The sequence below is a fragment of the Conger conger genome, chromosome 13, assembly GCF_963514075.1.
Source record: "Conger conger chromosome 13, fConCon1.1, whole genome shotgun sequence".
Taxonomy (NCBI): Eukaryota; Metazoa; Chordata; class Actinopteri; order Anguilliformes; family Congridae; genus Conger; species Conger conger.
Window position 1 is genome coordinate 24,668,161 of NC_083772.1, and position 13,360 is coordinate 24,681,520.

At 39.0% G+C, this 13,360-nt stretch overlaps 1 protein-coding gene across 1 annotated transcript in view; it reads left to right on the forward strand.

The window, feature by feature from the left end:
- Positions 1–11,682, forward strand: part of grm5b (glutamate receptor, metabotropic 5b) — a 76,808-nt gene extending 65,126 nt beyond the window's left edge. Inside the window, exons 9-10 of the mRNA XM_061216228.1 lie at positions 2,353–3,292; positions 7,152–11,682. Coding sequence (XP_061072212.1) covers positions 2,353–3,292; positions 7,152–7,974 — 1,763 coding nt within the window. The 3' untranslated portion in view covers positions 7,975–11,682. The remainder of the gene's footprint in view (positions 1–2,352; positions 3,293–7,151) is intronic.
- Positions 11,683–13,360: the final 1,678 nt, after the last annotated feature.

Consider the following 13,360-nt stretch of genomic DNA (forward strand, 5'->3'; position numbering starts at 1 on the left):
ATTATTTTATTTTATTTATTTTTATTTAAAAATGTTCAGTTTCAAAATAATAAAAAACTACTATAACTGCTTGTAAATGCTACCTGTAGCCAGCTAAGAGTCTTTCAATTTTCGCTTTTGGAATTTTCCCCCATTTTTCCTGGCAGAACACCTTTAACTCAGAAATATTCTGCCTCCTTGCATGTACAGCATGTTTGAGATCTCTCCACAGATTTTCAATAATATTCAAGTCTGGGGACTGTGGTGGCCAAAACAACTGTGGTGTCCAAAACAACTGTTCAATTGTTCCATTTAACTTCCATTTCTAATAATGCTTCTGACAGCGGAAATATGTAATTTGAAACATTTAGATTTTTTGTAGCCTTCTTCTTCTTGGTTACTTAAGAAGTCATGGAGTTACTTCAGAATAAAAGGTTCAGCCCCGGAATTATATTCACCTGACTCATTGAAGCCCTAACTAATAAATGTCTGGGCCTTAATAATCATCTTTTTAAAAAGTAACAAAGAATAATCAAAAAGGGTTCCCACACTTTTGCACAGGGCCTTTTTCTAAAAAAAAGAGAAAAAAAAAGAAAAGATATATATATATATATATATAAAAACAGTAAAAAATTAAAATTAAAATCAAAACAATCTTCCTTTAAAATTAGTATATTTCTCATGTTTAACTCGTTCAGGTTTGTTTCAGGTTGGCAAATTGAAATAGAATGAAAATGAAATAGAAAATGTATTTATTTAACTAAATTATACTTTTATTTTGTTTAAATCCATGCTCTGTTTCATTTTCATCTCCTCTAGCCGTTTACCCAATTTGGGGACTGAGGCAGGAGAATGTGAAATGGCATTTGCCTGTCACTGTAGCGATTACATTTCCACAGGGTAGCCCACTTATTGTTTTAAAACCTCTCCTGGGAAATGATGATGAATTACTGTACTGCGCTCGCACATACAGGTGCCTTCATTTTCAGGCACTGTGGTGGGGATCAGATGCTACAGTGGCAGATAATACTATAAGTCCATCAGTGCTTATTGTTTGTGTTCTTCATTTTGGCCATAATAACAATAATCAAAGCTGCTCACTCTCATGTACTTTCATGCAATTCATTTGAAAGGGTGGAGACGAAGGTCTGTAGGTTATTACGAACAACTTTCTCCCTTTAGCAAACAAATCATAATTTTCAAACATAAGTTTTGACGCAAATTTATTTCAGAGATGCTTTTTGGTGGTATCAAAATATTTGCTATAATAATGATTACATAACATGTTCAGCCTTACGATCTTATATGTCTATAATTTACTGTATATTGTACTGTGACACTCATTGATGTTGGGGCTGCTGTTTCAGATTAGCTGTACTCTCATTGGGGATTTAATACACATTCAAATATGGAAAAATAATTTATGTAGAAATGGCTCCACAGCTCTACTTCACTTGGTTTGACAGCTGTATACCTTCTCTGCTATGCATCAGTGCATTGAAACAATACTTTCACAATGGCTTGCTTTTTGCTATAATGACTATGTGTAAACAAGTAGTTTTGTCTTTTCTTCAGGTTATTTAATTTGCTGCCTGGGAGCGAATTAAATCCTATTTCAATTAACCGTCACAGAAAGCAAGCACAATGGAGCAAATCAAATATTGCAATTCACTGCAAGTTGTTTTCAGTTTTCCAAAAAAAAAAGAAGAAAAAAAAGGCAAAAGTTGAAAATACTCAATAAGACACAAATATTTTAGTGTGAGGTCCTGATCTCGTGTGGCATTACAGACATAATACAATGCCTGAATATGCACTCGGTATTTATTAGATGTATTTTTTTTTTTTACTTCTGCTGCTGTAGCCTATCCACTTAAGAGGTTTGACACATTGTGTGTTCAGAGATGCTCTCCTGCATACCACTGTAATGTGTGGTTATTTCCTTCCTGTCAGCTTTGACCAGTCTGGCCTTTCTCCACTCACTCATTAACAAGGTGTTTTTGCCCATATAATTGCTGCTCACTGGATGTTTTTTTTATTTTTTGCACCATTCTCTGTAAACTGCTGTGTGTGAAAATCTCAGGAGATCAGCACTTTCTGAGATACTCAATCCACCCTGTCTGGCACCAAGTCGGGCCAAGTCGATGCCACATAAGATGACTCAATACCTTTTTCAATATGAATGTTTGCATTAAAAAAATGTACACTACATGTATTTTCTGATTCTTGTACGTTTACTTGCATGCACATTACGAAGCAACATAATTAGAGTTGTCCTTTGAATTAATTGCTCTTATCTCTTGCCTGGGTGGCAGTGTTTAAAACTAATTAAGGGAGCAGAGAAAACTAATCAAGGTTGTGCTTCCTGGTTCCCAGGCTGCGACCCCATCCCTGTGGAGTACCTCCGCTGGGGTGACCCTGAGCCCATCGCTGCCGTAGTCTTCGCCTGCCTCGGCCTTCTGGCCACCTTCTTCGTCACCTCCATCTTTATCATATACCGGGACACGCCGGTGGTGAAGTCCTCCAGCCGTGAGCTCTGCTACATCATCCTGGCGGGCATCTGCCTGGGCTACCTCTGCACCTTCTGCCTCATTGCCAAGCCTCACGTGGTCTACTGCTACCTGCAGCGTGTGGGCATCGGCCTGTCGCCCGCCATGAGCTACTCCGCCCTGGTCACCAAGACCAACCGCATCGCCCGCATCCTGGCCGGCAGCAAGAAGAAGATCTGCACCAAGAAGCCGCGCTTCATGAGCGCCTGCGCCCAGCTGGTCATCGCCTTCATCCTCATCTTCCTCCAGCTCAGCATCATCGTCGGCCTCTTCGTCATGGAGCCGCCCGAGGTCATCCACGACTACCCCAGCATCCGCGAGGTCAAGCTCATCTGCAACACCACCAACCTGGGCGTGGTGGCCCCGCTGGGCTACAACGGCCTGCTCATCCTCAGCTGCACCTTCTACGCCTTCAAGACGCGCAACGTGCCGGCCAACTTCAACGAGGCCAAGTACATCGCCTTCACCATGTACACCACCTGCATCATCTGGCTGGCCTTCGTGCCCATATACTTCGGCAGCAACTACAAGATCATCACCATGTGCTTCTCGGTCAGCCTGAGCGCCACGGTGGCGCTGTGCTGCATGTTTGTGCCCAAGGTGTACATCATCCTGGCCAAGCCCGAGAGGAACGTGCGCAGCGCCTTCACCACCTCCACCGTGGTGCGCATGCACGTGGGCGACGGCAAGTCCTCCTCGGCCGCCAGCCGCTCCAGCAGCCTGGTCAACCTGTGGAAGCGCCGGGGCTCCTCCGGGGAGACGCTCAGGTAACGCCCCGCGAGCTCGCCCCGCCGTTCACGCTATCCGAAGAACGGGAGCGATGAAAAACCAGGGGAGGGAGGGGTGGGCAGATGGACAGGAGGACGTCGTTTGAGGAAACGTCGGTTATGCCATTAGAGCAATTGTGTAATCGAATCAATAACGGTGTGTCTTCTTTATCTGCCGTAGCTTTTAACACAGGGTTGAGTTATTTAGGTTTAGATAAACATTTCCTTTTCATAGAAGTTGTCTGCTCTGATGGGCAACCAAACAAAGAACCAGTCACAGTTATTTTTTGTTAGAGCTGTTGTGCAAAAATACAGCAGCAATACTGTAAATAATAGGCTGTTATCTTTTGTTGCATCTTTGAGATTTTATTGAGGTTATTTTCTGTTTTAAGAATCCAGTCTAGCCTCCATCTGAGTTATATGCACAACAAATTATTTTAAATTGCTTGTTGAAGTGATGCAGTACAAGCATGCAAGCATACAAGCAAAACAAACAAAATGCAATTCATTATATCACATTTTGGCCTTAAACTTTTCAACATAGCAACACCAACTTTTAATTAAATTCCAATGCTCTATGCAAAACCATATTGGAATATGAATGGACTGTTTATCAAATGAGATGGCATTGACCTAGGAAACTAACTGCACAAGTTAACATGCATCTCATTTAACAGTTCGGAATATATTTGGTTTAGTGCAATATTATTTCTGGAAATATTAATGTCAATATGGTATACTACCTCAATTAGTAAATAGCAAGCCAGTCACTAACCAGGGAAAGTATTCATGCTGTACTGTATGTGAGTTATGAGTGTCATATTTGAACAGTAGCGATGAGAACTGCCATAGTATGGTGAGTTCACCAGGGTTCACCAAATTGTATTATTTTCTCTCAAACATAAGCCCAATGCCCACACAACCGGTTTTGTTTCAGTTTAATCTGTCAGTGTTATTTCTCTAATCAGATCTTTTCCATTATTTTCCTATTAAAGCTGCTAATTACTGTTTTCCACTTAATGTTATGATGTAAAACATGATATATGTCAAGCTTTTAAATTATACCAGTATGGCTCATAGCTGTTCTCATATACAGTACATAGCTACTTTACAAATAACTCAGCTTTATTGATTCTGATTATTTTTTGCCTAGAGATAAAAATCCACCACAGAAACAGGCTTAAAGTCTCATTCTGTGAACCATTGTTAAGTGGGCGGCACAACATCATGACAGGGGAATACATTTGGTTCCCTGCACGTCAGTTAATAGCACAAAGACACTTGTCAGTGTTCAATTAATCAGCCAAGTTCCTATCATACAATATAATTTATAGTGTTTTACACATGTGCAACAACATTTCTGAGAATTTTACAGTGGGCATCTTTCAGAAGGAATTAGACACATTTTAGCCTATACAGGAAAATGTTGCTGTACTAATTTAGTTGCAGTCAACACCCCCGCCCCCCGCCCCCCTTTGTCCTTGTCAGCACCTCATTCCTCTGACTTGACTTTCAAGCTTTCATCGTGTTCCTTAACAATAGGGAAGGGTTCCTTTTTTATCTTTGTTGCTTCTCTTTTTTTTCTTTTTCTGTTCCTAAAAGTCAATGTTGAGCCCCTTTGAACAGCTGTCATGTTCAATCCCAAGGCGAGTGCAAGCCTTGCGATAAAGCTGGGGCATGAAGCCTTTTCTTTTTTAATCTGTCTTCTCCAAAGGTGCTGGTCACTTTAAATTATAGACAGCAAGCAAAACAAAGCTTGATGTGTCACAGAGTCAGAGGCCTATCTTTTCACAAAGGCTCTGAGATGACAGCACTCAAAGAGTAGAGGAAATTTACAGTTTCTCCTGACCTGGGTTCAAGACCAAAATATTGAAGGCAGTTGTTCAGCTGGACCTGCATTCTACCTTAAACTGTTCCACCTGTCCAAGGTGCTTCTGTTTGTTGACTTTTCTATAGGCTATACAAAACATTCTACATCGATTCATTCTGAGGTTTCAGCCAATAATGCCTTTTCTGAGACACATTCAGTTCAGACTCCTCTTTCAAATATGACCTTGTTAAACAGTAAAACCAAGAATCAGAAAGCACTATACCATATAATTTATACACACTGTTTTTGTAGTTGAAAATTATTTTAATACTGTCAGCATTAAAACTCATTAAAAGTTAAAGGGCAGTGCTTAAATGAAATGGGCCATTTTATATAAAAATAGTTATACTGCATCAATAGTAGTAGTTTTAGCTTTCTCCTACACTTCTTGTGTGGGACCATTTCCTTTTTAAGATAAGGAAGGAAACCCTTCCTGAAATGCTGTCAGGCATTGCAGAGTTTATACAGTATGTGTACAAGGATACAATATTGTCTTTTGGTTACAACATTGAACAGGACAAAAATCGAGTCTGAGAGCAAACAGGGCTTTGGCATTTGTGCTAGCCTTCCTGTGGGGACTTATACTTCGATTGTATGCCTGAATGCTGATGTCCTGATGGTTGGGTACATAGAAAACCAGGCTGTGGATTCATCTTTTATTGTCCCACCTGCACAGCCACTTCAATAACTGTTTTTCCATACGAAAATGTACTGTAAATCCAACCTCCATCCAATAGGGGGCAGCACCATTTAGTTAACATCCCTCTTTACCTTCTTGTTCAGTCATTTCAGAGTATTATGATCACAGTCAATCCATTATTACACCATTTACATGCTCAAAGTATCATACTGTTCCTAACATTACCTCATACATAATTTTCACAATGCATTTTACATTTGATAATTTTTTCTTTTGTTATGAAATTCATTTCAGTGTTTTCCTCCCGAAATCATGTGAATATATGGTTATTGTCCTTTCCCCACATTACTAGCTCCTTTCACGTGTACTAGGACTGTGAGTAAAGAGCTGTGAAAAGCAAAATTACATACTGGGATTCAGAATGCAACATGTGCAATTTTATTGAAATTTCTGTATAGACACTTTTGAAATGTGCAGTATCTGAAGGGCATTGTTAGTACAGGCTGGAGAAACACTGGTCTTTTGGTTTGCCTATGGCTTACAATAATTATTTATTACCCTGTCTAGGCAATGTAATAAAATCAGAGACTTAAGTAAGTAATTAACCCTATCACCTTTGTTGTTGGCGTCTCAAACTATTGTTGGGTTCATATTTATGTAATACAAATCTGCGACATAATAAAACCGCAAACCGTCATTGTTAAAGATTGCCAGATTGTTAAAATGGTGAGAACAGCAGTTTAGATGCTTATCAGCCTTTTATTTGCAAAGCAGGGCAATAAAACTCCAGACTCCCCTTGAACTATTTCTTATTGCTGTGTAAATGCATTGCCAGGTAATTTCTTGTACAAAGTTGTCTACCCTTTCCAACAAGGTATAATGTGTCATATTCAGGTGACAGTTTAGAAATATCGCAGTCTTCAGAATACACTAAGCTTTCACCACAGGGATGGGCTATATACTGGTAAAATGATGTTTTTAGCTTATCCTGAGGGTATTTATCCAGCTATTGTGCATAATCATGTGTGTGCAGTAAATAGTTTTTGAGATATTGACACTTTTATAGGACTAGTACATAATAGGTCGAAATTGCCCTCTAGGGGGCAAAGTGGAAAGGGTTAAAACGATCTCATTAACCTCCTAGGAATGTCCATGTAGTTAGCCTCTGTACTGTACTTCCAGTCTTCCAGTCCCGGTTTATTGAATCCACATTATGTGTTTATATGTGTATGCCAGTGTGATGTCTCGTGTTATTGGGGTCATTCTTTGTCACTGTGCAACATGGCCCTCTGTTTCTTTTCAGACACCTGGGATGTTTTAATAATGTTGCGGTGTTTGTTCTTACACAGCTCAAATGGAAAGTCGGTCACCTGGGCCCAGAATGAAAAAGGCACCCGAGGAAACCATCTGTGGAAACGACTGTCCTTCCACATTAAGAAGAGAGAGAGCAACCAGACGGCCGTGATCAAACCCTTCTCCAAGACCTCAGAGAGCCGCTACGGAGGCGACATCACACCCGAGTCCGGAGCCAAGATGCTGTACGAGGTGTCAGAGGCGGAGGAGCACTACCCGGTGACGTACCGGCCCCAGACGCCCTCTCCCATCAGCACGGTGAGCCAGCGCACCGCCTCCCTGGCCTGCGGCCCCGAGGACCCGGCGGTGCCCAGCTACCTGACCGAGCAGCCCCAGCGCTGCGGCTCGTCCCAGGGCTCGCTCATGGACCAGATCAGCTGCGTGGTCAACCGCTTCACCGCCAACATCAGCGAACTCAACAGCATGATGCTCCTCCCGGGCCCCTCAGGGGCCGGGGCCCCCTCCGACCCCTGCCCCCCGCCCTTCCTCATCCCCCGCGAGATCCAGCTGCCCACCACCATGACCACCTTTGCCGAGGTGCAGCCCGTGCCCGCCCTGGAGGACAGCGCCTGCCCTCAGGCCGTCGACAAAATGTCGGCCGCCAGCGTGAAAGATGCCGCCTCGGAGTCCTCGGCCGTCAAGACCGACCTGGAGGAGCTGGTGGCCCTGACGCCGCCCTCGCCTTTCAGGGATTCCGTGGATTCGGGCAGCGCCTCGCCCACGTCGCCCGTGTCCGAGTCGGCCCTCTGCATCCCGTCCTCCCCCAAGTATGACAGACTGGTGCTGCGAGACTACAGCCAGAGCTCCTCGTCCTTGTGAAGAGCACGGACAGGTAAGGGGTGGGGGAAGAGGAGTGAGAACCCCCTGTGAACAAAGGTTGGCAAAATGTGACAGTGTGATGATGGCAGCGCCTGACAACACAAGAGCAACGCGCCTACTGTGTCTTCTATGTTTACAATAGTTTTGGTAGCTGAAGTATAAAGTAGAGGAGATAGACAGCGGTGACCAATCCAACTGATGAAGCTACTGATGAAAAAGCACTTGCTTTTTTGTATGGTCGAGAAAAAGATTAAAATAAGTGTTCGAGATCCAATCCTTTGGAGTCTTTCTGAGTTAGATTGGTCTTCATTTGGTAGTGGCCTTACAGAACATGGCTTTGAAATAATTAGAGCAGTTTTAGAATCGGGCATCTGTGGGCATCCATTCCCTGAGGACCCACACCTCCGTAGTGTTGGCTGTGCTTGGAGGGCTTGAGAAACGGAAAGGCTGTGTGAAATGATGCCGCTCGTGGGAGCTGTGTGGCGTGGGTGCCTAGACCATGCCACAGAACAGTCCATCTGGTCTGCCTGGGCTACACTGTAAATATAAAGTTTGGTGGTCCTTGATGGAAAGTTAGACATGTTACTACGAAGTGCTTTGCTTGACTACCAAGAAAACGTGTACATAAAAAAATGCATTTGTCATATGAAGCTTTTTCTTCTAATATTTCTTTCTTTATGACTTTATATTGTTATTTCTTTGTATTTATTTTTTCCAGACCAGACTCTTCATGATTTTGAATGTACACTATAATTCTCGAATGATGTGGGACCAAAATGATCTTGTACCTCTTGAGTGTTTGGAAAAGGGTTGTCCATAGGATAAAGTGGTCTACATAGATCTGGAGTGACTGACATTAGCATTTACTCAGACTGTACTGTACTGTACTGATTCAATGTTTAAAAACTGAAAGTGTTTAAACGTTAGCTTAACAAAGTGAATTTCTTATTTGAGTGAAAAATGGTAAATTTATGGCAGCATATTTCATATTACAACATCAACCAATCATTTAATGTTAATATTGTTGTGGGTGACTAAACGCCAACTGATTCTTCTTTCACTCATCATATTTCCCCATATAATAAGGGCTCTTATGTATTTGAAATGCATATTATCATGCAGTACTGGTACGCTCCTTCCCCCTCTTAGCCCTAAATACAGAGGGTGACGCTAAAACAATAAAAATTAAATTGATGAAAACCTTTTGATGAGGGAACACAGCTGTAATTAATACAGATGTCAAAGAACATGATTGATTACAAACACTGAATTATTACAAAATTACAATACTACTGTCTGTTCACCAAGATGCCAGTAAGTACAAATTTTATTTTCTATTTAGCATAGCATATATCTATTGTAAATACAAAGGGCATGCTAAAATTATCATTTTAATTTGCAATGAAAGTAATCCCATATTCCTTACAGAAAATTAAAGAATGCAAAAAGATTTTACACAAACTTCAACAAACATCTTTTTTAAATGATCGTATCATGATAACTATACCTACATGTATAATTGTGTTTTAATGAATGTGGAAAAAACAGTTCAGTTGTTCAATGGTAAAATATGAAATATATATAAACATAAATATTTGTGCCAAAAAGGAGGGAGGTAGAGTTTCAGTGTTTTCATAAAATCAGAAGTAGAAAATGTTTTTATTGTTTTGGGTATTCTTTTTTATATAATATTCCAGATTTTGAAACATAAAGCAATACTAATGACAAAAAAAGATATACACATACACAAAACACATATACAATAGAAAATCATGTTATGACAATATCATGGTTGAGCTGTTAAACATTTTCATTTTCATGGCAAGACATTATTCTTATATTTTTAAGCTAGGCTAAATGAAATGCCTACAGCCAAGAGGAAATTTAAAGAGGTAGATATAGTAAGAAACCAGCCATGAGGAAATACTGTTTTATGCTTTTCTGAAGTAAAACTTGCTGATGAAGTGACCAAAACTATACCACCGAATATTATTTCCTCTGTGCTTTTACAGAATGAATTCATGTGTATTTACAACACTTAAGACTGTGAAATTCTTCCAGTTTAAGGGCACCCTGGGTATATATAAATATTACATGTGCATATCTAATGGATAGGCAAACATGAAACCTATGGATCTTTTCCTTGGCTTAATAAACTCATAACAATACATAGCTGTTATTCAGCATAATAGTAAATTTATGTTTATTACATTTGTATTCTCAAAGCTACAGTGCACAACACAACTGGCAAGGTGACCTTTTGAATGGAAAACTATACAACACAAAAAATAAAGGGATATTTCAGATATGATCCTGAACCTGAAGTTCTGGAGTACTCTCGACACAACTGACCAACTCTGTCCTGTCAGAAATGACAATGTTTATATTATCCTTTTTCCCCTCATTGCTTCTAAAATACTATTAGGTTGGTTCCAAGGTAGAGTGGTACTGCGTTCAGATGTGAAGGGAAGCATAGTGACATGTATTGTTCAGTTACTGTGCATATGGCTTCATCTTTCCTAGCTTTATAAAAAAAAGACAAACACTAAAAATAGAGACTAGAGAGTTGTCCTGTGAAATTCAAAAAAAAATTGTGGACCCTATTTTTGTATGTTACAATGTGAGAGACAAGACTTTTCAATTTGATGTGAACATAGATCTAAGTGAAGTTCATCACTCCCAAGCTAAGTCATGCACCAGCTGGCACATGCTTGACACGGCTCATTTAAAACACAGTAGAAATGAACAATTGAATGAAGCAAAGAATGCTTTTTAGACTGAACTAAAGGCATGTACTGAACTGTTCCAGTCAAATTACATAAGAAGTGAAAGTGGTCAATAAATGTGCTACAACATGTGTCCAAAATCTTGCTCATTTTAAAAAGTATGCCTACTTTAAGTATGCTCTGAACTTTTTTCTTTCATTTCTTAAAATATGAGACGACTAAACAGATATATTTTATATGAAGATAAAATATCTTGGTATTTAAAAGTATGTATTATCCTTTCCAGTGCAAAATGAAATCAGTGACATGAGCGTTTCCTAAATTAATATTTACATTTAGCTAGAGACATTTTAAGATGATTTTAAAGGCATTTTTTTATCATCTGAAAAAACTGTTATCTGTTGTTTGTATGCCTGTGTTAGATAACACAGTAACTGCTCTTCAGTTCAATCAATATCAAGTGATGTGCTCTCACCCAAAATGATTTTTCCCCAAAAATAGGGTCCAAAAGGAATTTCTTAAGCAAAATATCTGCAAAATGTACATTTCTGAGAGTGATTTTATGGTTCAATTTAGAAAAATAATGGATAGGATGATGTTTATTGCTAAATCCCATTCCATGTGCCAACTGTTGAATCTGTATGAACTGTCACAAGTGCTTACATTTTTTTTTTATGTTGATTGAAATATGTTTCCATTTTTTGCAATGTACTTTAGTTTTTTTTTTTTCTTTTTGCTGCTTTTCTGACTCACAGAACTTTAGAATGTAATATGATATTATTGCCGTGAAGCTGGAAGAGATTTTTATTACTATTTGTTGACATTTTAATAGTTTCAATCTGCTTTGTAAATGTGAGAAATGAAAAAAGGTTATTGCTGTTTAGACACATATTTCATTGTTTGAGTTTTCCTACCATTGATAATTCATTGTGTTATTGTACTACAAAGTACTTTTTGAACATTATTAAAAACCTGGAATTAATATCTGATGTTTTCTTAATTTTTTAAAAATAATTAATTTTGTTATATCTAGAGCTTCTATTCACATGTGGGTGGTGGGAATCTATTACGGCAGGGATGGAGTGTGTAGATGGGCCATAAAAAATTACTTGTGTAATCAAAGCTGCAAAGAGTATCACAATAATTACAAAATGACAGCTTTCTTCAGTCATTTAAATCCAAATTATGGATGGCCAATGTGTGTGCAGATATTATGTGAATTACCCAGGCTCAAACAGCTCATTGTTAGTATACAGCAATAGTTGGTTCACGGATAGATTAGATCACAGAAAAAAAATTATTTTGTGTATTGGTCAAATTTACCATGTATTGGTAAATGTTCACCAGTCACATTTAATTAATAATAAAAAATGATATAAGTACACATATCACATAATGAAATATTAAATGTTTATAGACAAGTTTATACAGTTTATAGCATTTTTTATCATGAAAAACTGGTTTAAGCAGGTGGTTTTAATGTTGAGGCTGATCGGTGTATACAGTATGAATATGTTTTTTAAAGGTTTGTATTGACTGAGGGTGGTTATATAATTTACGTGGGTGATATAAGGTTCCCTGCTTTGGTTTTTGTAGCCCGGCATTCTTCAGTCGACTGGCATGAAGATAATGCGTGAGCACAGACGCACTGTTTCTGATGAAGCACAGCAGAGTTCTCCCCTTAGACACAGCAGACTCAGCAGCAGAATGCACATTTCATTCACCATTAATAGTGCCAGAGCCATCTTTTACAGAGCGAGGCAGAACAACAAATGCAAAGTGTCCTTTATGCACAATCAATCCCAATTCTCTGAATATTAAGTCAAATTTAGCTGCCATTTATTTCATTACTCTATCAAAAATGTAAAATATGTCTGAAAAGCATTGTTTTACTTCATTGATAATCTAATGACATTCAAGAGGCTTTATCAAGCCAGCTTATGCAAAAGACATACAGGAAGCAGGTTACAAGACTGGGTCCTACATAAATGTACTGTATGAATTATAATGTAAACAAATTCCAATCAGTCCATTAAGCATATTTGGGACTGGGCAGCACGCCCCATTTACACTGAATAATAGGACTAAACAATGTTATCTTTGTTTTCTTTTAATCTCATTTTTCTCCTGGCTTTGAATGTACTCTTTTGTCTCTCACATCTTGCGCCTGCTTGTGTCTTGTGTTTTCTGGAAAAAGACACTTGAATGCATTTGTGCTCCTGGCAGCACTAAATCCTTTTGTTAAACTATTCACTCTGGTTTTACTTCTTATGTATAAACCTGAGGCAGCAATAGTTTTAAAGTTTCCTCTCCATTTGAGGTGGAAAGAAACATGAAAACAAAGAAAGCAAGTGATATTTTAATTAGTATTCTTTTCATGTTTCCTGCAGTGGACGTGGATATCTGTGCTTTTTTTGGCCAGGATGACAATCTTGTACATTAAGATAGCAATACTGATTGGACGCTCTTGAAAAACAAACACTTTATATACAGTATATAGCAAAATATTTAAAAAATCATAAAATAGTGATACACTGCCTGGTCATGATGTCCCATATTCCTATTCCTCTTTCTATACCTGTGTATTCTAACACAGCCCAAGACATCTAAGGAGGCAAAAGAAAATTAGATTTTTTTTTTTTAAGAAACCCTAAAAACCC